This window comes from Manacus vitellinus, unplaced genomic scaffold (assembly GCF_001715985.3).
Source record: "Manacus vitellinus isolate BGI_N305 unplaced genomic scaffold, ASM171598v3 scaffold_16_pilon, whole genome shotgun sequence".
NCBI lineage: Eukaryota > Metazoa > Chordata > Aves > Passeriformes > Pipridae > Manacus > Manacus vitellinus.
The window spans coordinates 8,796,168-8,817,549 of record NW_021939189.1 but is presented as its reverse complement, the minus strand read 5'-3'; the positions used below and the strand labels follow the sequence as shown (position 1 = coordinate 8,817,549).

At 45.4% G+C, this 21,382-nt stretch overlaps 1 protein-coding gene across 1 annotated transcript in view; it reads right to left on the bottom strand.

Annotated features, from left to right (window-relative positions):
- The window catches only part of ABHD17C (abhydrolase domain containing 17C), a 28,842-nt gene extending 25,388 nt beyond the window's left edge, over positions 1 to 3,454 (bottom strand). The window contains 2 exon segments of the mRNA XM_008925396.3: positions 2,464 to 2,930; positions 2,932 to 3,454. Of these exon segments, the coding sequence (XP_008923644.3) occupies positions 2,464 to 2,930; positions 2,932 to 2,997 (533 nt within the window). The 5' untranslated portion in view covers positions 2,998 to 3,454.
- Positions 3,455 to 21,382: the final 17,928 nt, after the last annotated feature.

Sequence of the window (21,382 nt, the reverse complement as noted above, 5' to 3'; positions counted from 1 at the left end):
TGAACCTCTATTTTAAGACTTCACTTTTAACTTCACATTACAGTTCACTACCATATGACTAGAGGCCAAACGTTAGGAATTTGCATTAAGAATGAAAGCACACACAAACTCCTGGAGCTACCAACAAACTGCTGCTGCAGGAATGGTATAACATGACATTTTACCTCAACAGGTAGACTTGTATTTTTACTGCAGAACATTTCACTTAATTGTGAGCCACTTGGACTTATTAAAAGGACTAAGAAATAATCAGTCCTATAAGGTTCACACTACTCCTTTGAGAATTTGTCAGCAGAAAGACTAAGGTTTCAGCTCATACCTGTTACGAAGACAGTCATCTGTTAAGAGAATCAATTAACTTCCTATTTAAACTTACATTTTACAGTAACCAATTTCTTTACTGGGCACCTAAAATACTGTAATCATACAATTGTTAAGGTTGGAAAAGACCACCAAGATCATCGAATCCAACCATTAACCCAGCACCACCATGTTCAGCACTAAACCATATCCTCAAGTGCCACATCCACACGCCTTTTGAACACTTCCAGGGGTGGTGATGCCACCATTTCCCTGGGCAGCCAATTCCAATGGCTTTTCGACTCCTAAAAATCTAACCAGTGATAACACAACTACTCTAACAGTACTCTCAAGGCAGCACTAAAACGTGGGATTAACAAACATCACCAAGTAAAATTGGCAAATTTCAACCCCTCAATTTCAGGAGGAAAGCAGAGCCTAGACCTTGTATAAACCACAGAAACGACACTAATATAAAACTATAAACTTGTCCAGTCATGCTTTCGTGGAGGCCAGATCCTCTCCTAACAAGCTGTGCATGTGTTGGCATCACCTACTGGGTGAAGCTTCTTGAAGGACTCCAGGGAAGGAACTCCTTGTTTCTGGATCTACGTAGAATTTAAACACACACTAAATGCCTATCAGCACAGAAGAAATACTTCCAGGCAGATGTGAAAGCACTTTTTCAGAGGTGTAGAAGGTTTAAATAAAAAAATATCATCAACTAAAAATCAAGTGAAACAGAGAGAAAGCACAGCAACTGAAGGACAAACACTAACCAGGTTTGACTTAGACACAGTACTTTTCCTCCCTTAAACCTTATTTATATCATCCATATGTGTAGCAGTGGCATTTAATAACTTCGTCTGCATACAGCATATCAAAATTACTTCTTTACATAAAACCATATTACTTATACTCAAGGAAAAAAAATAAATTTGAAAGTCCTGGAAAATGAGCCCAGAATCTGGTTTGCTCACCAAACAGACGGAACATATGCTATAAAAGGGTAACTTCCCCCTACACCTTTCTCCCCCCTGCTCTTAGCCTGACTTGGGCAGAGCAATGTCAAAAGGTGCCTGGACTCCACGACTAACCAATCCCCGGATTCTTGCAAAGCCAATTATCTAAATTAGTAACAACTCCTGTCACTATTTCTGAAGCTGGCACGTATCCCTAAGATAGACATTAAATACGCATTTCACGCAAGCCAAGTTCATCCACGCAACGCCAGAGCCAAGCACTGAAAAAGTTCATCGTTCTTTTCTCTTGGCCTACTGCAACAATTTAAGCTTTTTAAAGCTCTCTCTCTCAGGACATGTTCTGCGAGGTCATACTTTAAGAACCACTTATGCAACAGCAAAAGGAGCTCATGGTTTCTGTGGACAGAAGAAGCAGGAGGCCCAGAGAGGGCAATCAGTTGTAGCTCAGAGCCAGAGGCAGCAGCTCTACTCAGGATTTTCTAGAAGCCAAGGGCTCACTGTTTCCACTGGCCAGGCTGCCTTGTCAGGGCCTTCTCACTGCTGCTCTATCCCTCTGGACGCCACATACTTTGGCATCTCCTGGCAGAATCCCCAGCTCCACTTCCAACTGTCAACACTTCTTCCTTCCACCCAGCTACCCTACCCATTGGATAACAGCTGTTTGGTTGCCAAAAGAGAAAGACATCTGTGTTGCACCTGAAACACCAAACACATTGCAGAACACCAGCAGTTTCTTGGTAAGCACTAGCCCAGGCTACGGCCAAATTCAGTCAGAGCTTTGGCTCACCTGGGTTACCTCTAACCTTGGACAGTGGTGGGCAAGTCTTGAACAAAAGGGTTTGGGCAGCCTGCAAGCTCAAACTGCAACCAGTGCAATATGTCCTACTCAAGATAGAGATCTTCCATGGTGAAGCAATGGCTAACACATAATAGAGATGAATAATTCCCTAAATCTAGAAAACATCCAAGGATGAAGGTTTGTCCATCATTTTAGCAAATGAAGCCATCCAGCAAATCACATTGTAGCTGTGGTGAGGATGGAACATGCGGTGAGGCCATCGAAGTAACTCAGACCACCTACAAACCCTTCCCCTCCTCTCAGCAGGTTAACTGTGCAGACACTAGACTTACTAGGATTAAAGGGAGATACAGAAATACCTTGTCCCCAACATCCATTTACCTTGTCCTGAGGGCCTGCCAGGCTGCATCAATGTCTGCATACAGGTTTTTCTCGGAGGGCTTGCCAGTGCTCACCCCGTAGCCGGAGTAGTCATAGGAGAAGACGTTGCAGTTGATGCGGGAGCCAAGGCCGATGTAGAAGCTGCACATCTGGCCCAGGTCCACAGCATTGCCGTGCGAGAAGAGCAGTGTGTACCGGCCGGTGGGGGCACAGCGCACGAACATGCAGCCCAGCCTGTTATCCCGGGCCGTGCGGGAGAAGAACACTTCCACGGCATCCAGTTCCCGCTGGGAATACTGCCAGTCCGCCCGCTCGCTCAGGTGCAGACTGCAGGTGCCCGAGCCCGTGGGGGTGCCCGCCCCGGCCGCCGCCCCGGCCTCCTGCTGCTGCTCGGGCTGCAGCACGGTGTAGGTGGGCTCCGGGGGCAGGAAGGCCAGCTTGGCAGCGATGCGGCTGGGGCACGGCGGGGCAGCAGAACAGCCAGCACAGCTCGCCCAGAGAGAAACCGTTCATTCTGGGGCCTTGTTCTGGCATCAGAGACGCCGCGGAGGAGAGCTAAACCTATCCTGGAAAAGAAGTCACAAGCACACGGAACCGGCCCCAGAGCCCTCCTCCAAACGCAACCTGCCGCCTTCCCTGCGAGGACACCGGCCGCCCTCCCAGAACGCAAACAATGGCAACCTTGGAGGAACTACAGTTCGGCAGCAGCAGTGCAGCTCTTCAAAGCCTCAAAACTGCTTATACAAACCAAAAAAAAACCCAAAAAACAAACCACAACCAACCTCACGAAACACAGATGGACTACAACCAGCCCTTAAAGCCCCCCGCAACTAACGCTACAGCAAGCGCAACTCTCTAGACCCCCCTCACGGAACATGAGCCACACGTACACATTTACAAAACAAATGCCCCGACCCCACGGCTCAGCTCGGCGCTCCAGCACCGGGGCCGACCCCCCGCAGGGAACAGGCAAGGAACCCGGGGAGCACCTTCCGCACCCCCGCACCCGCGCGGCTGCCCGCTCCGCCCCGGCCCCCGGGACGCCCCGCACGGCACGAAGGGGCCCCGCGCAGCGCCACGCCCCGCCCCGGCCCGGCAGGAGGAGGAGGAAAGAAGGAGGCTGAGGAGAAGATGCGAGGGTCGAAGGGAAGGGGAAGGCGAGCGGAGGCTCAGCCGCGCGGCGGCGGGCAGGGCCAGGCCGGCTGTGCGCGCGCAGGCAGGAGCGGGCAGCGGCCCTGTCGCGCCCCCCTTCCGCGCCGCCGCAGCGCTTCCGGTGTTAGGGCGCGGAGCGGCGGCCGCCGCAGGTGCCGGGGCGGGCGCGGGGCAGCGCCCGCCGTGCCCGCATGCCGCCCTGGGCGGGCGCCGGGAGGTGCGGGAGGTGCGGGCGGCGGGTCCCGCAGCGCCGGCCGGGACGGGAGGAGAGCCGGCCGGGCCCTTTAAGGGACCCCCCTTCTCTCCGGCGGCCGCCCACCCTCGCGCGTGCGCGGCGGGGCCGGGGGCGAGGGGCGGGAGGCGCCGGGGCCATTTCGCGCCGCCCGAGGGGGCTCTGGGGGGACGCGCCGGGGCCGCCCCTGAGCTCCCGCACCCTGAGGAGTCCCGGGCGCTGCTCCCCGGCCGGGTCACCCTGAGCGGTCACACCTGGGGCAGCGTCAGCCCTCAGAGCGGGCCAGGGTGAGCCCCGTGTGAGGGGCAGCCCCAGGGCCTTGAGCAGCGCTCCTAGAGAATTGTCCACGCGGTGCAGAAATGCCAGTGGAGCTGCCCCTCCCAGTGCCCAGGGCTCCGCTCCCTGGGTCCCAGGCTCAAAAGGTGTAAAGGATGTGTTAGATTGGGGTGACACTGGCCAGTGGTTTCAAGAGGTACCACGGAAAACTAAAAGTGGTGCAATGGCAGAAGCCTCATTTCTTCAGAAAATCAGGGTAATAACCCGTATCCCAAATAATTCACTGAATAAATTAGCTAATCACTTTGGACATATGGCAGACCCCATGGATCAGTGGTCATGGTATTGTGTCTGCATTCACCAATGCTAAGGGCAGAATGCAAAAGATTGTGGGCAAATGACACATTTATGTGTCTCATTCTGTTGGTAACATAGCTTATAACAGTAGCCTTAAATTAATTATCGAGCACTCTGTGCTTGATGAAAAAAAAAAACAAACCAACACTTAAAGTAGCCCAAGTGAAAATATGGGGAAGATTATACCTGTGCAGCTCCTCTTACTGTGAAATTCATGTACATCCAAGCAGTGCCCTGACTTGAAGCATGGCATTCATGGTGCTCTCCTAATATGTGTCCATTACCCGACTTGCTACCTACGAGGAACAAAGTTCCAAAAAAATCAAGAACTGAGGTCATTTCATTAGTGACGAGCCTGAGATGAACTTCTCTTGCAGTGCTAATATTTGCCAACTCTAGGAAAAGTCCGTTCAAAACCTACAAAAGGGTTGGTCATGTGTGATATTCCTTTGCCTTTGGAACATCAAAAATGAGACCAGCTTCCATCCACATCAATCTTTAGTTTTGCTAACAATGGGAATTTTAGAAATGCTAAATTCAGCCAGCAGTAATTGTGTCTACACTGACTGTTAAGGGAGAAAATGAAAGGGAGAAATGTGTATCTCCAACCAGCTTGAATGTGTGGCCTCTGGCATGGACAGACTGTTCTCTAGAGGACAGTTAATTACATGTGTTCCAGGCATGTCCTGCTGGGAGGGTGAGAGGGTGAGAGATCAGGCAGGGTAATGAAACGTGTCCCACCTACTGACGCTGGGTGCCTTCAGGTGGCGGAGACAGCCAACACACCCCACGTACAGGCTGTTCGAACACCTTATGAAATGAGGAAAGGGACTCCTACTCCACAGAATGCAACAGAAAAATCTGGATAAAGAAAATACAGAATAGATAAATGAGGAACCCTGTGAAATTCCTTGGGTATCACAAATGCCCTCGAGCTCCACCTAAGCTGTTACAAGAGGCACCATAAATAATCTGCGGGAAGACTGATACAACCCTGAGAAAACCCTTAATATACCCTGAGAAGTGATTTGGCTGATGAGATCTGAGAAGAGCCTGTCTAGTGCTGCCGCTATGCGCCCCTCTCACTGCACACACACTGAAACCAAGATAAGAGCTGGAATTTGGGCATGGAGCACCAACTGAAACTAACATTTCTCAGAACCCTTTCAAAGGCTGTATGACTCGCCCCAGAAGCTGTTATATCATAAGTAGATTGCTACTCCAAAGAATAGACAATTAAAAGGACAATGTTTCCCATGCTCCACCCTGATCCTTCCTTAGCTCATGTTTGTAGTAGTCAGATTAAAGTGTCCTCTTTGAATCAAAGGGGAAGTGTTACGAATTTGCTCCTTGAGTGAACAAGGCTGTGCAAACCTCATTAGTTCTCATTAGTTATTAAAGTTATTTCTTCATTGTTCACATCATGCACTCTCTAGGGTTTACATTAATCTCAGTCCATCACTTGTACAGTAAAATAATTGCTGCACAGTGGGTGCCTCCTCAAGAAAGATAACATTTGTCAAAGTCTTGGAGAGCAAAATGAAGAAGGGAGCAAGAGGAAGTGGCTGGAATGGATATCATGCTGGATGAGAAGGATGGAGAAGTAAGAAAAAGGAGTTCCCAAATTGCTGCCATCATGGCAAGATGAAAACAGTGTCCATGAGTCTGATGCTCAAGAAAGTAATGCAATCAGGACTCAAAATTAGCATTTAGTGTGTATCTTGTATCCTGAGTTTTCAAAAGAAACCTGTAATGCACAAGTGCTTAAGAGAGTGAAAATTAAGAGAATTCTTATCTATCTATTTGTGTGCTGTTCAGTGGCAGCTACATCGCTAACCTTCCAGGACCCATGGTTGTATTGCAGCTTGCAGGGCTGGGGGGGTGGCTGTGGAAAGTTGGACACAGATCAACACATCTCTCACATGCACCCTGTCCCTGGTGCTGCCCAGAGCTTGGTTTGCTCTCCTGACATTTCATACAAATCTTAGAGCTGTCCTAATTCCAGTAGCCCACCAAACAACCATGCTAGCTACATCCACCACCACAGAGAGCTTTGGTTTCTCATAACATGCTTCCTCCTTCCTTCAGCTTCCTCTTTTGATAAAGATCTCACTCTTTCCCTGGAATGAGGATGTTTCCAGGATGTGCAAATCTTCTGACATCATTGTGTCCAGGTACTCAGCTATGGTGGGACAACAGATAGGGAGCGTGCCAATATTTCTCTGCTCAACATTTGAAATTGCTACTTGAAGAATGGCTGTTTGGGATTTTTCCTCTGTGTGTTCCCCTGATACCACTGCTTCAATCCAGCAGTCCCTCTCATCTCAAATGTCTTTTCCCCTAACTCCTTACTTCCCTCTGCTCTTGCTTCTCCTTTTCCTTTTGCAGCCAGCAGGCATTTGCATAGTTTTCACTTGACCAAATACTGTGAAAATGCTCAAGAAAAACAAGTTTTTCTGTTTGTTCTGTTACCACAGAACTCATCTTTTTAATGATCTGTAAATAAAGACATCCCTACTGCTCTGCCTTGTGGCTAATATGACACTAAGCCTCCATGAAGTACCCTGCTTCTTCACTAAATGTTAATATATGGTCTGTGAGGGAAGAATATGCAAGCATTTGATAATAAACAAAATGTCCAGCCCGCTTAGAGAAGGGATGTATCCCACAGGAAACCATGTTATCTGTAATGTTTTTACTATCCTTTAGTTAACCAGCCTTTAGTTAATTGTTGATGGACCTAGAAAGATGCTTCAGGTGAGCAGGGAAGATCTTCAAATAGCTACCAAAAAGGCAAATATAACAAATGGAGCACACAGTGGTTGGTTATGTCTTGGTTCTTTCCATGTCCTGTGGCCTCGCCATGCCTGTTGCAAGGGTAGAGAACTTTGCACTCCACTTCCTTTTCCTGAACACTAGATAGACAAAAGAATAGGCGAGAAGACAGTGAGACTGAAGCCAAAGAAGACACCTGGCAGCAGCTCTGTGAAGATTATATATGTTAAACATTAACCATGTCTGACTTCCTGCTGCCGCTGGCCAACTGTGTGACTGTTACAGCTGGATAAACAGTCCACATCTAATACCTGCACACCTGCAACCATCATCCGATTGCAGGACTGGTTACAGATGCCAAACTCAGACTAGGAAGTTCCTCAAAGCATTTTTGCTCATTTCCTGGATAAACAGTGCATGAAAAGTGCAACTATTATTTCTTACTGCTGATGTAAGTTAGTAACTGTGTATCCCAGGCCTATTTTAGAAAATGTTAAAGCAGTAGCAACACTGACAGGCAATGTCTCCATGAGCTGAAGCACAAGGCAAGAGATCTCACTGGAATCTACCAAACTCAGGTGCAGGGGAAATAATGAAGCTCTGTTAAAGAGCATACTTGGCTCTGTTCTCATCAGCCATGTTATCGTCAAGTTCTTTGCAGTTTCTGAGCAAAATGTGCTTGAAGGAAGAATTTGAAAGAGAAAAATTAATTTGCTTTGGGGAGGGAAGAAGACCCTCCCCAACATAAGAGAACCAGGTGTAGTGGGAAGTGGTGTGTCTGGAAAAGAATGCATGGCAACAGATTGTGGCATCAAGAACTTACTGGAGACATATATTCCTCTGGTGCTTGAGAGAAGATCAGAGAATCAAAGAGTACTTCAGGTTGAAAAAGATCCTTAATATCACAGAGTCCAATCATTAACCCAGCACTGCCAAGTTCATCTCTAACCACATCTACACATCCTCTAAATACCTCCAGGCATGGTAACTCAACCACTTCCCTGGGCAGCCTGTTCCAGTGCTTCACAACTCTTTCAGTGAAGAAATTAGGTTTCCTAATATCCAACCTGAACCTGCCCTGACACAACTTGAGGCCATTTCCTCTTGTCCTATTGCTTGTTGCCTGGCAGAAGAGGCCGACCCCCACCTGCCAACAACCTTCTTTCAAGTAGTTGCAGAGAACAATAAAGTCTCTCTTGAGTCTGCTCTTCTTCAGGCCCTGGTCTCTGTAAAGTCAAGACTTGAAGATATACCACCTAAATTAGTTACCCAGGGTAAGCAAGCTAAATATAACCCTCAGTAGATGGTCCACACTTACGTTTTTTCTGTTGGGTGTATCCTTCCTTACACTGTGCCAGTGGAAAGAACTTTCATTACTTATTTCTCTTTCTGCAGCCAAGCAAGATCATAGCCATTTCCTGCCATGTAAATCCATGTAGCATTAACCTTACGGGTCTATATGGACAAAAGTGCTTCAATTATTTCACCAAAATGAATAAAAGAAGGAAAAATAGAAAACCGATGGAGCTTGAATGATCAATTTCTTCTGAAGTATGAGCCTAAGACAAATGACACTATTCAGGATTTAAAACAGCTTTCTCTAAGGTTTGCAGGGCTTTAATCAAGACCCAGCTATCCTCAGATTTGCTGTGAATACAGAATGAGAAGAATGTGGAAAGGAAAACAAAGATGTACAAACATCAAAACTTATGGGAGGGATAGTGGGGGGGAGGGAAGTGGCAGCTATGTGATATACAATGAGGGTTTAGAGTCTTGATTTGCAGTGACTGCATTTTATGCCTGTCACTGGCAAATTGACATTTTAAAGATATGTTCTTGACTGCTTTTTCATGTCAGTATCTTTGTTCAGGGTATATCTAGGCTGATGAAAGGAATTTCAATTAAGGATGAAATCCTTTCTGTACTGTATTGAAATGCACAGGGTGGGAGCAGAGGGAGAATGGAGCAATGAAGGCTCTATAGAGAGTTTTTTAAGGCATCTTGCTGACACAGGACAAGATAGTTTAGGAATGCCTGGGGCACTGCACTCTGTAACGTGGTTTACTGTGCCTTTACAAAGCAGCAGTGTGCATTCACCTTAGTGCCTACTGCCTGAGGCCATATATCATTCAAACAGGGGGCTAAGGGTTTAATAAATCCCAGTCTAGTTAAATTCTCAAGGGAATAGCAGTCTAGAGTCATTCAGGAGTGGCAAGGAGGATGACCACATAACCTGGCAAGAAAAGGCTGATTTTCATCCTGTGAATTTAAGCAGCATTCTGGGAAATGAAAGGGGTTGTAAATCTGCATAGTGAAAGCCTTAGGGAAAAGAAGTGTGAAAAATAGTAAGACATGGATATGAAGACAGATCATGAGAGAGGAAAAAAAGATAAAGACAATAGAAAACCCAGAGCGGGAGAAAAGAGTGAATACTAATTGTAGGAAACCACATCAAACCCACTTTATCTACCTACCTTGCAGTCACCTAATATTTGGGGTGAAAGACAAATTAGTTCCCGCCGATTACATTCACATAGATGCATTTCTCTTTGCATGTTTGTCCTTATCCATTACTTTTCCACCTATTCCCCAGTGAGAATTTTTAGTTTGCTGATACATCCAGGATGTTCACTGGGAGTCCTGGCTTCCAGCTGGGCTTCCAACAGCCGTGGCGACCCTCAGAAGGCAGCTGATCCACATCCACGCTCCACTTCCACCTGTGCATTCAGTGTGGGTGTAACAAGTGCTCTGCAAAGACTCTTTAGGACCCTTATTTTCATTCAGGTGTGAAACTGAGTACTGAGGCATTGCTACCAAAGTCTGGACAAGGCAGAGTTCTGTGTCACTGTGGACAGACCAATAATCAAGCTATCAATTAAAAGACAGCTTGTGTATGTCTACAGCACTCCAGAGTCATTAATGTGACCGAGGCATAGACATACATTTCATTCACTACAATAAATGATCTGATTTATCAGCAAGAGCTGGAATTACTGGTCATGTGTTTTGCACTGGTGCAGATATTCAGCGATGAGGCTGTCATATATGAAATCCTGACCTGAGTATCTGCATAGAACTGCCATATCCCATGAATGTTATAGGAATTAAAGCAGAAAACTTCCAAATTCTCCTGCCATAATGTGGGAGCTCTGATGGTGTATCACACTGTTCCCTGAAAAAAAAATCAAAACCAAAACAAGTGTTGTTTGTGTTTCCTCATTTTCCAGAAATCATCAGAAAACATACGCTTCATTTCATCATAAACCTCCAGGGCATTTTCAAGGTCAGTGGAGATGGAGCTCAGGCTCCCATTCATGAGTACTGGTCGTGTAATTAAAATAGAAAACCACATTTAGTCTTCTGCATTCTACTGTCTGTCAGAAATCAGCAATGCTTTATTGAAACATGTGGACCCTTCCAACTGTCTGTCAATCTTCACATCCAAACTCTGAACCATATTCTTCACCTGGAATAACCCTATGATAATCAGCTTGAATTTCATTTTTAAAAAACACAAGAATGGCCAAGGGTGATTTGTTTTTATAACCATGGAGATCTATGTTTTTGCTTCTCAGCATCACTCAAACTTGGTTTTCTCAAATCATACAAACTCAAAAATGCCATTAGTCTGAGACTATCCCTGGATTCCCTGACAGAGAAGTAAACTTGAAAAGCAGGTCACATCTTTTCACCTGGAACACGCATTTGAGGCTGGAAACCAGGCAGCCCAACTCTCAAGCATCACCTACTCCTCCCTTCCTTCTATTTAAGCTCTTATCTCCCCTATTCTCCCTAGAAAGCCTGGATAAAGCTAGTTGTTCTGCTTTTATCAGTGCATGAAGAAGCAGGGAACTAAACTGTGGAATATATTCCTTCTTTGGTGGTGCTGTTGGGGGTGACTTTACCTGTCACAAGGTGCTGGTGACAGTCTTTTTACTTCCTATGGCAACAACAGCAAGACATCAAGAACTGCTGCCTGTCCCAAGCCTCATCTTCATTTTTGCAATACTTATCTGGAATTCTCCACCCTGATGTTCTGAAAGCAAATTGGGCAAACTTTGAGTGAACAGATATCCCTGGCGCAGGGAAGAGATGAAGCTACCAAAACTGCTGAGATAAATCTGTGTATACTCCACATGTAGCTCTGGCTGAGTGGATTGGGCACGTGGGACCAGTGAAAGAAGCAACTGTAGAGGCAGATGAGCAGAGATGCTCCTCTCTGTGAGAAGAGCAGTAGGAGGCAGCAGAAATGACACATTCTGGCTTTATTCCTCACCGATTCCCTGTAACTGTTACCATTACTTAAAACCAAATGTTGCACCTTTTAGCTCAAGGACAAATTCTGAGAAAAGAGAAGACAAATTCTGAGCTGAGAGTCCTCTGTGCGGTCTCAGAGTTGTTTTGCTGGCACACTCAATCCCTCCACATTGCCTTTTAGTCATTGTGGTTTCCAAAAGGTCAGCCCCTGATGTTCATAGTCTAGGGGAAGTTTCCTAGAAAAGTCTTCTACATTTGATCTCTAATGTCTAAAAAAGCAATATAATTACATCCAAGCACAGAAGCACAAAAAGTAGTTCTGAGTAATCTTTTAGGAGGTCTCATAGTCCTGCTGGAAGGCAAACCTATGCCATGCCTAACTAACATTTTATCCTGTTCTTAAATACATTTAGTGAGACAACCTCAGTCAAGCTATTCCATTCCGTTTCCATTCTTCCCACTGGCAATATTTTTGCTTGATTTCCAAGCTACGGGTTACTACAATTTAAGTCCACCACTACTCTACATACAATCAACATTAAGAATAATTTCTTTTCCTCTTTACAACATTTATTTATTTATCATTACCTCTATTCTGTCATTTCTTCAGAAATTATTGCAGTAGCTTCAACTTTTCTTTGCAACTTCTGTTTCTGAGTAATTCCTGTTCTTCGTCTCTCTCAAGGTGACCCACAACTGTCCTCAAGTTCATAGCTCCAGGCTGGATGAGGTACCCCAGCTGTGGCCTTACTCATGGTGAGTAGTAGGATGAGCTCACAGCTTACAGATTGCACTTTCACTGATCTATCCCAGAATAATGTTTGCCTTTTTTTAATATTTTTTTTTTCCTTTTCATTAAGAGCTTCATGGGACTACTGGCTCCCATCGAGCCTGGAGTCCACTGTAACCCCCCATACCTCTTCAGCCAACTCCTGCTTGCTCTGTTAGCTCTTTACCCCATTTCTTTGTGATTGGTTATTCCTACCAACACACAGAACATCACAGTTGTCCTTATCAGGTAGCAGTTATCCACTTCTAAAACAATCAACACACTCAGCACCTGCAGAGTTGCAAACAAACCAGTGCTGAGTACAGGGCTGTGCTCAGGTCAGCCCGGCCTTTTTAGGAAACACTTAATATCCTTATTTTCAGACTCCTTCCTGTCTATAGATGACGTGCTGCCACGGCTGTTGGCCATCGAGGATGACTGGGAGGGTCTCCCTGGAAGGCCCTTATGCTGCCATGGCTGGGCAAGTGCAGTGCTGCAGGGCAAAGTACCAGCCTTACCCCAATCCACACCCCATGAGCCAGCCTTCTGCTCCTGAGCATCAAGAAGTGACTGGCAGGAGCAAGGTTCTCACATTTCTCTAGAGAAGAAACATTTATCTTCTTTTTGACACATGGTACCAGAAAAAAAACCACAACAACTTTATAAAAACTACTTACCATCTTATGAAAAAATAACTATTTTCCCTTCTGCTGAACCTGTGATGCAACATCCGTTGTTATAAATGAGGTACTTCAGGGCATATGTACTTATTCAAAAGATCATTTTTTTTTTCTGAAGTATATAAAGCTTTCCACAAATTTGCCCCCAATCTTCCAAAATCTCACGCTGTTTTATATATGATTATCAGACTCTACTCGTGTGAACACTGACAATACAGAACTAAAGCAAGCTAGCCCAGTCATTCCTCATATCTTTGTCTGACAGGGGTGTTTAAAGAGATGTGCTGCTAATCACTTTGACTGCAGGAGTCCGGGTATGTAAGTACACAGACACTCATTACTCACTGGTGAAGCAGCAGTAATGAAACCCAGTGACAGTGACATGGAGGCGAGACCCAGAAAGAAAATAATCCAAGTTACTGTGAAAGCAGCTTGATGTTAAGTATACAGTTAGAGAAGGCAAAATGAATGAAAAAGGAAACAGATGTAAAACAGCTTAATAGTTATTTTGTATCTTCTTGCCAAACGTATCTTATTAAGGGTCTGTTACTGCTGCTTTGAAATCTCTACTAACCAAAATGTTTCAGATACAGAGAGCAATGACATTTTCCATCAGGGTTACAACCCGGCTGCTCTGCCAAGCTGAACTCACTGTGATAACCTGCCAGGGTGCTAAATAGTTAATTAGGTAACAACTAATACATTTATAAGAAAGAAAAAACAGTAAATGGCCAGTTCCTTTTGGCTGAAGTCTTAAGATTTTAAAAATTAACACCAAGGTACTGATAAAGTACATGGTAATTTCCTGAGGCAAGATTAGAGGCTTGTGCAGAAGATAAAACCCAAAGCACATGTTTGCCTTCCTGGGTTTTCACGTATTAATCCTATATATATTGATGGTGTCATTGGAACAATTCTCTGTAAGTCATGATTTGATGAGCACTATCCTACAGCTAAGCACACATTCCTTATTCTCCCATGACCACAGGAACCTGAATATCTTACTGCTCTCATTTCGTTCAATAATAAAAGGGAGTTTGGTGTTCATGTCTGTCAGCAGGTAATAAAGACTGGATTCCACAAATGCCATAAGGGATGATGCCTCACAACCCTTCAAAGCAGGGAGCAGGCTGACAGATCTTTGTGCACTGGTTATCAAGAGAAGATCCCCCCTTCCCACCAGCTCTCAGCCGGATTCATGCCAGGAAGGCTTTCAGTGACTGTATTAATGCCAGAGCTGTGTCCTCCACCACTGCAGCGATACTCTGGAGGGAGGGCACTGGGAATTGGTGGTCCAAAAATGGCACATTGCTCTGTGTATCTGCTGGTCCAGCTGTGCTGTCTCTTTTCAGTCCGACCAAGGCCATTACCAGCTTGCAGTATAAGTATGGCAGAGTTGGAGAACAGAGGAGGAAGGTCTGACGAGTTTGGGAAGGTACTGGAAAACTTCCCGTGTGAAATGCAGCATTTTCCTCTTTCTGCAATTTGGGTCACTCAGGGGAAACAGAAGGAAAATCCCTTTTGTCTGAGTCATTCACACTATCATAAGAAAAACACTTGCAGCTGTACTCGAGGGAGTAGCATCACACTAGGATATGGCAGTACTTGGGTGAAATCAGGCTCCTTTGTTTTACAGCAAATATCACTACCTGAATGCTGTTGTTCATTTCCAGGCATCTCAATGATTCAGCCTGGGAGGTGTCTGTGTTCACAAATTGCAATTACTGTCTATATTTCAAAAGGGAAACTGGTACAATGCACTGCTTTAGTTGTATTGAAACAGGACTGTATTTTTTCTTACAGAAATTGGATGAATTTTGGCTCTGAACTGATTAAGTACTTAATCTGGTGCTTAACTTGAAACAGTTCAACACTCCCATTGAAATGAATAAAATTGTACACATCCACTAAGTAACTTTCCTGTTCTTCTAGACTGGGTCTTTTTAGAGCTGATCATTTAGCTTAATAAATACTACTCTAAGCATAATTTTATCCAGATCTAAAAAGAAAGTGGTTTCAAGGGTAGATCTTGTGGCTGCTGTTATTTTTTTTTTTTAAGAGAAAGCTTTCTGCTTCCCCCTTTGGGCCAAAATGCAGTTTTTTTGAGGGATGGAATTCCACTCTCACGATTCAAATTTCAACAGTGAAGGCAACATTTGCAGTTTTGTTCACAATAATTTCTTACAGAAGGATTACTTCTCCCTTTTGGCTACATTTGTTTCTTGTGAGCACTTGATGCAGTGCATCCATTTGGCAATAACCCCCTCATTGGGGAGTTCAAATCTGCTGGGGTTTTTTTTGCGTCTGAAGTTTCTCGAACAAAGTCCCAAGTTAAATTTATCTGAACCAACACACGCGTGGTTCGCACAGATGTTGAGTCACCAGACCCTCCTTTTCCTCACAGCACCTCCCAGGCGTTCCTCCTTCGGAAGCTGGTCACAGCCTGTGAAATCGAGGTGATAACGCAGCTTCATGTGTTGGCAAAAAGGCTCCTCCGTTGAGAGAGAGTCGAGGAAACCTCCCCCCGAAGGCTCGGTGTACATGATGCACAGTGACCCACTTCTCCAGCTTGGGAGGCTTGGCCAGTCTTCACAGAAATCAGTGAAACCAGGTCAATTAACCACAGTGAAAGATCTGGCCAAAGGAACAAACAGGATGGAAAAGGGATAAAGTGATAAAGGAGCTAAACAGCTTGAGCTGAAGTGTTCAGGGACTGCAATTCATGTGGACAGAGGATAAAGGTGAAGTTCAATTACAAGGTTCCCCCAGAGCCTTTTTTTCCCCCCGTCTGTGCTGTTTACTGTGACCCAGTTCCCCTTTGGCTGTTGGCATTGGGGAGAGCATGGTCCATTCTGATCGTGATTTTATTTCTAACTCCACTGGACTGGAAGGAGGTTCCCGATTTACACTGACAAAGAAACCTGGCCCTTGGGGTTAGAGGGTGGCTTAACACCCCCCTCCTCTTCCCAGTGGTGGATAGCTCTGCAGGAAAATGGTAAAACAATTGGTTGGGCCGACAGATGTTCAGTCTGACTTCAGATGATGAAAGAAAGCCTGGATCTGCAGATGTTGATAGCTTTCTGATTAAAAATCTTCCACTGACATACAGATAGATTAAAAAATAATTCTTTAAAAGCACAGCACAGCCTTGCTTTGCGTATGCACGCTCAAAAGTTGTCACCAGCTTTGATAAGTGTTTCCTTCCCCAGCATCCCAACAACTGTGCAGGGCAGAGATCCTGACTGCTCTCCACCATCAGGGAAGTGCTGGAATCTTATTATGGTGTCTCAGGTCGGGGCATGGGGCATTGCCTGTCATGTTGTATTGCTTCAGCCCTGACAGGAACTGCACTGCTGAAACCCAAAGATGATTGAAATGTTAATTGCTTCCAGGACAGTGTCAGCAGCTGCTCTGCCTGGCAGAAAAAAAAGCCCCAAGGCATTTACCTGAAGGGGGAGGACGATCCTCCTCATGCCAGGTCAAAGCAGAGCAACTCTACCGATTTCAGCAGAGTTTGGGCTTTTTTACCCCCTGGAAAAGTGAGAGCTCAGAATCTGTTCTCTGTTCATTAGTACAGCCTGACACGGAGAAACCAACTCTGCAAGATGGGAAGTTAGCCATGAAATAAACTGTTAATATAAGTAAGGAAACAGTGACAGACATCAGAATTACTGCTGCTATGCTTATTTTGTGGAAGATGCCAGAATCCCAGCAGATCATTAGCAGGGGGCAAACGAAGAAGTCCTTAGGCGAAATCTTGCCATTGCTCCGAGTAACTGCCTTTTAAGCAACCACGAGTGAGTTTTTAGGTGAAAAGTCTTGTACAACCAGAATGAGCAGTTCATGACAATAAATTTTTCTGACTGTAAGCCAGAAGCATTGAGACACTAAATACACAGTTTTGCTAATGCTAACAGAGCAACACAATCCTTCAGAAGCTGCTTACCTTGATTTTGTTGTATGTTGTACAGCCAATAAACATACTAGCTTACTGCAAAGATATATTTTCTTATACACAGATGGTTTTAGAAAACATCTCTGTCTATAAAATCTGCAAATACGCAATGAACTAGTGATCTGATGCACAATAAACTACTTTTCTGTGCAATTCCCCCCACAGGAAGCGACGCGTGTGCAGTGACTAAAATCAATATTATTACTTGCTTAAATAGAGCAATGCATCCTGTTGTTAAGAGTAAGCTTTGCCTGGAAAGGGCTGTTATTGCAGCTTCAAATCATTCAAAACACTTTTTTTTTTTTTATTAAAAAAAAAGTTAGTTTTATTCACTTCTAAGCAGCAACTGTTGGCATATTTCCTTACAGAAGACACTGTTGTGTCCGGCTATTACTCAACCACTGCATTAAAGTTGCAGGAAACACAGTTCATCTTTTGCGTAGTTAGAAAGGAGTTGCCTTCCCAATTACCCTGGAAACTGGACTTGCTCCTGGGCAGAAAACCACAATTCACAGAGGAAAATAACAGTTGATATACGAATATCTACCTAAAGACTAATCAGCAAAACAAACAACGCATGAGGAAGACGACTCACATGACGTTGTTTGGAGGAAATTATTCACCCGTATTCTTTTGCTTCCTTTTGTTTCAAATCACTGCCCCTCACAAGCTTTGCTGAGAATGGGTTAAAATACAATCTGCTGGGAATAAGCAAACAAGCTGTTTGCAACAGACAGGCTGTATTTTACAAGCGCCTGCTGTTGACCATGTGCCTGCTGACTTCCAAGGGTTAGTGCTTCAGACTAGCCTGTAATTCCAGGTGTTACTGCACATCATGCAGTACTAAGGGTCCTTGCAAGCAATGGCACCATGAAAGATAGACATGAGAAACTGGGGGTTGAGTAGGATCGAGTTTGTCTTGTGCATGGTGCCAACATACCTGCTGCATTCACTGGGTCAATGGGCACACCTTTAAAGGTCTTCTGTTCTCCCACCACTGGCTTCATGGCACACTGTTTAGGGAGGATAACTGGTTAAATATTGCAGTGAAATAAATCTCTCTGGATCTGAGGTAACTGCAGTGACTCTGTTTGACTTCCAGCTTAATTACACCAGTGCTCAACCAAGAGCAATGGTCCCACTAAGCCAACTGTGTGATGTACACATAATAACTCTGAAAGTGTACGTTTGCCTCCTTCTCCATTGAGAAACTATGCATAAAACACTCTGGACACTATTACAGGTCATGGTTAACAAACAAATGAAAAAGGCAATGAGTCCAGAACCCACTGATGTCAATGGAAGATTTTGCTGTTTGTTCTACCTCAGCCAGTGGTTTTCCTGTCCCCAGTCCACAGGCAAGACTGGAAAGAGTGAAGTTGGTGCTTGGAGCTTCATGAGTGGTGTGACTTCTCCTTCAAGGTTGTTAACTCCTGTTTATTTTCAAAAAGCCAGTGCATCCCTTAGTTGTCAATGCATGCTGCTCTGAGGCTGGCAACCCCTTTGCCTCTTAAATTTTAATTAGGCTCTAATCTCTAGCAAATTAGCTTGATTGCAGATGTCCACCTTTATTAGGCAAAGATTTGACTTACATGTTGTATTTACAGCTTTCTGGCCAAAAAAAGATCCAGACTCACCACTAGGTTTCCCCAGGTCCACACATAAGCTTTTGGGGCTATAGGCAGCTTTGCCCTACACCCACTACAGTGCAAAGGCATGTGAGCTGAACTGGAAACTGCTGCCAAAACAGTCAGTTTTGATGTGTAAACCAGAAGAAAGGTCAGCATGTTGCGGAGCAGACAGGCACCGACACCAGTGACGTGTGCAGGAGCTGCAAAAAGCATTAACCTCTGTGGGTGATATGATGACAAGTCAGTCTGGAGCTGGGCCACTTTGGCCAGTCTCATCCTCCACCCTGTACACTGCCTTGGGCTACCCGGTGTGGACACTGTGAGCAAAGAGCAGCTCTGGCAGAAGTTTAGGGGTTGTCAACCACTGGCTCTTGTTTTCATGCTTTTTAAAATGTAACTGTTTCATTGAAAGAAAGGGAAGAAGCAGATAGAGTCCTTAATCCAAACCCTAAACCACTGTTTTGAAGCTTTGAGAGAAATCCTATTTTCTTCCCACCCCCAGGAAATGACTCAGTAGTAGAGAAACATCCCCCCCAAAAAAAAATCAGCTTAATTGTCTGTTAGTATAAAAATCAATTAAAAAAAACCAAAACATGAGACGTGCAGCTGGCTTGGCTGAACGAGTCTCTTAGCAGTGGTCTTCCCTTGTCTTGCCTCTTTCTCCCTTGGCCTCCTACCCCACAGCTGCATCTGCTCTGCTCCCTCTCCTTCCAACTGCTACTTCTTTGAACAAATCAGTGCTACCAAGAGTCAGGAAAAGGCCAAGCTCCAGTGCTTTCACCTCATCTCCTGGTGTCAGAAGCTCCTGTGGAGCTGCCTCTCTGAGCTCGCCTCCTCTTTCCTCAGCCATGGCCCCTGGGATCAGAGCTGCAGTCATCTCAGTCCTGCAGGAGTTCAGGACAGCCAGAGCTGCTGCCAGCAGACCTGCAGGGAACAGGATCTCCTCCCTGGTTTGCCCCGAGGCCATGATTTGGCTGTCCCAGCAGCAGGCTGTCTTAAGCAACTACTTACTGGTTGTATTCCATGGATATATCCTTTAAACCCCATGATTTTCATGGCCTGATAAACAATGCAAATATTTTCTGTGATCACTACCCACCCAACATTTCCAGCCTTGGCCATCCATCAGCCCCCACGCAAGCCCCGGAGGGATCACACCAGTCCCTTTGGATCACCACACTTCCCTGCTGGCTGTGCAGGGAGAGCTCTGTGTCACCCACATTAAAGGGCTGCCTGCTGCCCAAAAGAGACTCTGGGAATGGGCCAGGTCTGTGCCCAGTTTGGCGGCTCCCCCAGGAGCTGTAGCAGCAGACCAGGGCAGGGGTTTGTAGCAAAGCATCTGGTGTGGATCACAGGGCTGACTTCACTTCCTTCCTCCTGGCTCCCTTGTTGTGCCCTGCCCCATCATTTCGCTCAGGCCTGGCTGTTATCCAGACAGTACCTTGTTTCATCAGGGCAGAGCCACAGATAGCACTGGCTTCCCAAGGTGTGGGACAGCTAGTAATCACTCCAGTGAGCCTTCATGGGCACATTTTCTTTCTCAGGAGCCATCAGGTCTCCCCAGTGGCATCTGGAGAACATCCAGAGCTGATGGAGCAGTGAACAGGCGCTTCCCTGTTATACCTGCCTGAACTGGAAACCGCAACCAGTAAAACAGAGAGGAAGATTTCCAGTCCCTTGGCCCACAAGGCTCTCTTAAAAGCTGGAGACAGGAAACACTATCTGTTAGGGACTGATCAGTATTTGTGCTGCAGTGACTCTGGAGGCTACCACTGACATCCTGCTCCTGTTATTCTGGGCACAGCCACCAGATTGAAAACAGTCCTGGCCACAAAGGCTTTGCAGTTGAACTCACCTATGTGAATAAATCGGGCCTGCCCTACCAACAGACCTGCAGCTAAGGGCTTGGCTCTTCCTTTTCAGCCAGGACCACCAGGGACCTGTGCAACCTGCCCAGTTGACTCCAAGTCCAACATACCCATCCCCAACCAGGAGAACACTCCTGAGTACCTGGAAGGGCAGCAGCAAAGATGAAGGAAACCCAGGTACCTTCAGCCCTGCTTTCCCTCCCCAACAGCTCCTCATTTCATCAATGGCTTTATTCTTAACTCCACCAACTTCAGTAACTCCTGTAGGTAACAAAGCTAGACAAATACCAGGGCTTGGTGAGAGACAAGGACCCTAACTCAGGGTCCACAGTACAGCCAAGGGCTGAACCCAGGTCACCTGAAACTCAATCCTGTGCCCAGTCAGCTGAGCAACACCATTTCTCATGCTTTATCAGCCTGCAAGTCTTTTACTTATGTATTTAGAGAAGGATTCACTTGATGTTTTGATAAATACCTGTTGCTGGTAATGATGACATTGAAGAATTATTTGGCTGTAGCTGTGCTCCTGGCAGCTCCCTCAAACAAAAGGCTTAAAAAAAATTCACATTGAATCCAGGCATCTGCTCCAGTGACTCTCCTGGTAAGAAACAAGGCAAAGAAAAGAGCTTTGATTTCAATTCTGCCAGATCCTCCCCCTCTTAGTCATATCTTTTATAGTCCTCAAACCTGTACAGGGGCACACATGACAGTGTTTGTTTGTAGGAGAAGTTCAGTTGCATTTCATCTGTCTAAAGCAGTATCTAAAGTTGGTACTACATTTATGACAAAACCCTAGATATAAAGAAAAGCTTTGTCAGATGTCCACTAGTATCCACTGATATCATCGATACTCAATCCCACTTTTATTTAATTTCAAAGTCATTGGTACATGCTTGGCTCAGATAGGATAAGGGGGAAGAAAACAGAGAGGAGAGAAACTAACATTTATAGACTATTGCTGAAGTAT